Source organism: Vicia villosa, unplaced genomic scaffold (assembly GCF_029867415.1).
Source record: "Vicia villosa cultivar HV-30 ecotype Madison, WI unplaced genomic scaffold, Vvil1.0 ctg.001617F_1_1, whole genome shotgun sequence".
Lineage (NCBI taxonomy): Eukaryota > Viridiplantae > Streptophyta > Magnoliopsida > Fabales > Fabaceae > Vicia > Vicia villosa.
Window position 1 is genome coordinate 66,682 of NW_026705675.1, and position 6,398 is coordinate 73,079.

Here is a 6,398-nt window from a genome sequence, read left to right on the forward strand (position 1 = left end):
AATATTCTCCTAAATTATTCTCTCTCACTCAATATCTCAATTCACTCCATCTTCTCAAATTTACCTTTTTCTCCATTGATTCACCACAAAAATTTTGTGCTTGTTCTAGCAATAATCACATAGAATTAAAAAAATCGTGATGCCGCAACCACAATTGTGTTGTAGACTCATTCCTAAAACAATGATGATCCCAAATTATACTTCGATTACACTTTTTTTTTTTATTTGAGGTCAATCATTTGTTATAGTGAGCAGTACGTGAAAAGTTTATGTATGGTCAATTTGAACTTTCTCTTAAAGCATTTAGTATATCATTTTAAAAGTGTTTTGAAGGGTTCAACATTCTTTTTTAACAATCAAACCAAAAAGGATATCTTTAGACACAGTGGCTAATAAACACAAGGTCTACAGCATGAGTAGTAAGGCACATCCGCACATGCTCATTGAATCATAAATAAAATGAAGCGAAGTTGTACTAAAGATAAAGAAAGCTTTTCCTTTATTAAATTTACTAATGATACATGCTCTCTTAATTATTTCATAGTTTTGGTATGGCCTTGTGTTAAACCCTTAAAGGAAATAGATAATCAAACCTTAACTCTGTTTGTCTAGTATCATTCTTTTTGGTTGCACCTAATTACTCTGCTACCATGTTAAGAAATATAATTAAACCTAATTCATCCCTATAAAACCGGCTCATAGAATGAGGATTACCCCTACTTATAAACACATGTTCAGCTCATATATTATCGGATATGAAACTCTTAAGACAAACACAATCCTGGATATATGCTAAAACTCAACAAACAATAGCATCTAGATACTATGGTTTGATAATTCTCAGTGATACTTGATCTTCTGCATGATGATGTTTTTCCCACCCTTGGAATCTGCTTCAGCCAAACCATATTTCTTACCAAAGCATTATGATTACATTACAGTGCTGGTATTTATTTCAATGGTGAAACAAGTATGGAGAAAAAATGCACAATAATAGAAAACAATTTACTCATACTATTAACAGTTAAATTGATTGATATATGAGAATAGTTGTTTATCATATTGTGCATTTTTTAGCAGAAATACTTGCTTCTGTTAAAGAAAAATAAACAGAAAAAAATAGTAAGAACCTTCTATAAATATTAAGATCCTTCTATAATCTTATACTCTAGCTTGTGGAGACATGTCTCTACCACATGTTAATTTTAGACCCTACCAACAGGAGAAACTGGTGGATTAGAAACATAACTTGTAGGAATATCCTCTAATTTACCGAAAGCCTTTAGTTCCTCGGTTTGCGAGGATAGTGTGTTTTTTCCTTCAATGGAGTTTCTTGATCCAGAAAGCTCACAAGGCATCTTGCTATCAACTAATGCAATGCAAATGGCGAAGGCTTGCAAAAGTGAGAGCGACGAGTCAAAGGCTACAGAACTCATACCATTTTCTAAGGGGGTTAAGCTGAATGCTGGGCGCGGATCTTGTTCGTTCCCCTGTGGTTAGTAAGAAAAGAGATGCATCAAAGTTACTAATCTTGGTAATATGTAATAGCGTATGCGAAATATGTTTCATGAACAAAATGTACCTGAACAAAAAGATCGAATTGATAATCTGCAAAATAAGGTTTGGATGACCGTGATTTTTTACTGGCTTGATTTTCACTAGCAAGAATTTTAAGTTTGCAAGCCAAATCCCAGCCGCCGCAGTCACATGATCCCCCGGATTTCCAGCGCTCAAGTAGTGAAGAAGGTCCGCCTTTACTTGGAAAACTATGAACCCCACCTGGGAGCACAACCGTTGCTTGGACGACGTCATGACTATCTCTGTGGAAACTGCTATGATGTTGATTGTTAACGAAACTGATAGCCTTAGGTATTTTGACGGCAATAGCAGCAAGCTCATCATTTGGCTGATAGTCGGCGTCCTGAGCATCCCCTTGCCCGAGCTTTACAGAAAACAAAACAAACTCTTTCATGGTAGAGGAGTCCATACAATTCTGGCCGGTTAAATCATAATGCAAATCAGAAGCCTTCATTTGAGCCACAACTTGGGGAACGTAATCAGGTTCTTTGCTTCTGGCTGCTTTACTCATCCAACTTCCATTCTTCTTCTTAACCTCGCTAAAGGTTAAAAAGGTATAGATGCGATTGCATTCTTCTTTTCCAGATCCGCCACCTAAGTTCTTCACTTTGGCTGCAAGAATGTTTCCGTCAATTTGGTTAACAGCAAATGTAAAAAGAGGCAAACCATTCTTCACAGCAATTCTCAAAAGAGCTTGAATCATTGATGGAGCGTGCTTCTTGTCCCTTGAAGAATCAACATTCATAACTGCGCTATAACCGGCCTTATGGTCCCTATCCACTTCTTTGATTGGATGTAGAGTTGAAAATCTCGCATTAGCTGACCTATAATTCTTATTTGTTGACAAGGAATCTTTCTGAGATGAGTCCAAGGAGTGACTGAACTTAGCCGTCTTTGGTTTCAGCAATGGATCCAGTAACCTCCTTAAAGGGCTTGTCCTGCTTCTACCAGCATCACCAGGTTTATCATTTCCTGAAATGTTTAAGTTATCACAACCTCTCACATTGTTGGCATTACATTCAGCAGCTGTTATAGAGCTCTGATGCCGCACGTGTCCAGTCTCTTTACAAGCAGAACCTCTACTTGAATAGCCGATGCTTGATTGACGAAAAGGTGAAGAGCTTCTTGACTTTTCAGATGTTACTTTTTGGTCTACTTCATGTAGAGGCACATTCGCAGATGAAATTTTGGCCGTGGTTTGTTTCATTTCTTCGGCTTTTCTAGATTTGGGCGGGCTTAATTCTACTCTGACTGACAGAGGTGATGAGGGAGTAGATGCTGGCGATGAAAAAGTAGAAGCAGGAAGTTTGAAACTTTCCAAATCTGTGGAACTGCAAGCAGAACCTTTATCTTGAGAATCATTACAGCTAAGTTCATCTGGAAGTGAACCGGAATGCGAAATATCATGATTTAGTTCTTTACGAAAGAATTCCTTAGGCTGTTCTGAAAAGCTCAATCGAGTATGATCTTCTGACTTCTGAGCTAAGAATGATAGTGAATGATCTTCTGACTTCGTAGGCAAATTATGAACAAACGGCTCTCTTTTTCTTAGCATACTTTGCACAACATTATCAATATTTGGTTCATTCAATTTCTCTACTCTTTTTCCCGTTCCACTATCTCTAGTACGCATTTCTAGCATAGCACTTGACGCTGCTTTGTGCAATTTCTCATTTCGCATGATGCCACTTTCCTTATCAATATGCGGATCCAAATATTCCCTGTTGAATTCTTTCAGTCTTCTATTAGGATGGTCCTTCGTGTCAATATTACCGATGCTACCTCTAAAATCCTGACAGTGTCCAATACTTCTTCTAGAGGATTTAACAGCTTGAGAATGGTCTTGAATCGAAGACGCCATAAAGTGAGATTTCAGCGACTGACGCAATATTGTCCCTTGATCTTTGCTAGAATGACCAGATAAACCGTCTTTTAATACAGAAGAGGAATCATTGTTTGATGACGAACTCCTTCTATTTCTATGTGATGCATCTTTACGATTGTTCTTCCATTGTTCTAGACGGTTCCAATCAAGAACGCCGACATTCAAAACTTTCTCGCGACTTTCTTCTCTTCCCCTTTGTAAATAACCCGGCAAATTGGACATGTACTTAACCATCTCATCTTCATATTCCCTTCCATGATTCCCGTGCTTGTGGCGACTCCGGTAAGATTTTAAAGCTATATCTTCCTCATTTTTATGAATTTCTTGATGATAATCAGCAGCATTTGGCATAGATGACTTCCCCGACTTACTCTCGCCATAAACCTTTCTGCTCATGGTGATAAACAGTTTCCTGAATCTTATTTCAGATCTAACAACAGCCCATCAATTTTGTGAACCAATCAACAACCTTGCAATCCAAAACATACTACAGCTTGTTTTTCATCTAAAAACCTGAATTACAACAAAAAAACCAAAACATATAAAAACAAAGATTTCAACTCAACCTAAATGAATTATTGCTTATTGTGAAAAATCATAAACTCATAACAGAATGAAAAAAAACATGATTCATGGAAAGGGACATAAAATTTATAAGCTAACAAAGCAAGTAAGGTCCAAAGAAAGATTCTGGACAATTTTCCGTTTATGCATAAGTATAAATTAAGCTGTAAAGGTCGTGGGGTCTTTACATCAACCCAATACCTTTAACATATGAAACCATGTGACTGAAGGGGACTTAGCAAGATGAGAAAAACCATAGAAATTGTGTATGAAATTGATGACCATAATAAAATGCACACCAATAAGATAACAAAAAGAAAATGTCAATGTCAAATGTCTGTTAAACCAGCTCAGTTGTAATTGTTCAGGACATCCTATTGCAGGAATGCAAGTTGGAACCCGCAACATCCCACTGATAGCAGGAATGCGAGTTGGAACCTGCGACATCCCAGTAACAAGCAAGGGGTATAATGGTCCATGCAAATGATATGAATCCAATTTAAAAATATATAAAAGATAAGGTACAGATACCGTCCTCATGGAGACAAAAATTTCCAGCTATTTCACTATAAATTTGAAAATCAAATAATTGAACTGTCTCCAGTCCACTTGCAAGGAAAATAAACAATAAAATCACACATGTGAAAGAAATTAAAAAACTTAAAAAATAAAATCACTTTTTCTAAACATTACCAAATCATAAAAGAGATTAAATTCTGGATACAAGTGACAACAACAGAAAAGTAGAATAGAGAAAAAGCTGAGTTTGAAAATATGCATACCAGAGAAGAATGGAGCGGTGTCGGTGGTTAGAAAGAGTGTGGGATTTGGGAACAAATCAAGAAGATAAATAATGTGGTGAATATACGAAAGAGTAAAAGTTGAGATCAGAGCTCAAAAGTCTTTAGAGTAGATTGTAGCACCTGAAACAAGACACATGGCTACACAACCGCGTACACACCTAAACTATGTTTTATAGTGAGTAAAAGTATAAAGACAATGGAGGAGCTGAAGTGAAAGGGAGTGATTTGTTTTTTTGTTTGTGGTTATGAGTGCGTGCCACTCCTACAACTACTACCTCTAGAGGCATTACATAACATTTACTAACAACATGGTTGAAGTTTTATGACTTATTCACCTAATTTATAGAATTTTATTTAAAAATAAAATAATTTTAAAAAAATTATAAAAATTATGTCGTGATTATGGGGGAGCGGGCTATAATCCAAAGGCTTAAAATGATGGGCAAATGATCAGACGGTGATGGCGACATCACGTAGAGAAAAAATCGGTGACTATAAAAAAGAGGAATAAGGATAGATATAGTGCGTGATCCCAGGTCCCACGTGAAGTAATATTTTTTTGTTTTTTTACTATTGGATTCTCTTTCTATGAGAAAGTGTTGATTTCAAACGTGGACCCATCCGTCAACGGGACTCAATAGATGGGTTTTACGTGGGCCCACTTTTATTTCATCTGGGCTTGAGCCGGGCTATGATAGAAATTGTAGTTTTTGTTTTGTTTTTAATTAATAAGATTAGTTAGTAATTTATGTTAATTCATCTCTTTTATTTTGTTTTGATAATTTTTTATTTGCCTGTTTTTGTGGTTGATTTCTTTGGTTTCTTCTGTTCTCTGACGTTTGGTGTCGGGCATTGGTTTCTGACTTTCCATTTAATTTGGACGTTAATAGATTCAAGCCGGTTGCAATTGTGAGCATCTAATTTCTATGTATAGTTTAAAACAAACAATAATACTACCTCTGGTCCTTAATATAAGAAGAAATCTACTTTTTAGGTTCATTGAAGAATTCAATGAGTTCTCCAACTAGATATCAATATAATAATTAAATATTGAATCAAAATGCCATGTCATTGTAGAGTTGCATTACAATGCAACTAGTAAAAAATTGTGGTACCCAATCAAATTAATTTATGAGGTAAAGTTATGGGATCCATTTGAATTACACTAATAAAATAAATATTAAATAAATTATTTTGAGATGATATGACTGGTGGAACCCATAAAGAACTCAAAAATGGATTGCACCATTGGAGATGGAAGTTTGAGTTTACCTAATTTTGGAACTGAATACATAGCATTTCCATTTCCATACAAATCAACACCTCCTATGAAGAAATTCCACTTGCAGCAGACCACTTGTTATGTTAATGTTGCTAAATGTGTAAATTTTTATAAATCTTGTAAAATATAAAATTGTTTCCTAAAATTAAATCATGTATAACATAGTGAAATGTATAATAGTTTGTGTTTGTAATAACATAGTGAAAAGTGAAATTATCTAAGTATTTATCTATTGTTAAATAAAGGGAGAAAATTTCCCCTTTCTTGGCCGCAATTGAGATCAAAG

At 35.5% G+C, this 6,398-nt stretch overlaps 1 protein-coding gene across 3 annotated transcripts; it reads right to left on the reverse strand.

The window, feature by feature from the left end:
* Positions 1–482: 482 nt before the first annotated feature.
* On the reverse strand, positions 483–5,126 carry LOC131636037 (uncharacterized). Of its 3 annotated transcripts, none has more exons than XM_058906683.1 (3): positions 4,951–5,126; positions 1,583–3,976; positions 483–1,490 (listed from the first exon to the last, which is right to left on the reverse strand). In XM_058906683.1, exons 2-3 carry the CDS (start codon positions 3,857–3,859, stop codon positions 1,206–1,208), a joined length of 2,562 nt encoding a protein of 853 aa, XP_058762666.1. In that variant the 5' UTR covers positions 3,860–3,976; positions 4,951–5,126; the 3' UTR covers positions 483–1,205. The 3 variants fall into 3 exon arrangements, with proteins under 3 accessions (XP_058762666.1, XP_058762663.1, XP_058762664.1); XM_058906680.1 differs by having other exon boundaries at positions 4,810–5,126; XM_058906681.1 differs by lacking the exon at positions 4,951–5,126 and adding an exon at positions 4,229–4,779.
* Positions 5,127–6,398: the final 1,272 nt, after the last annotated feature.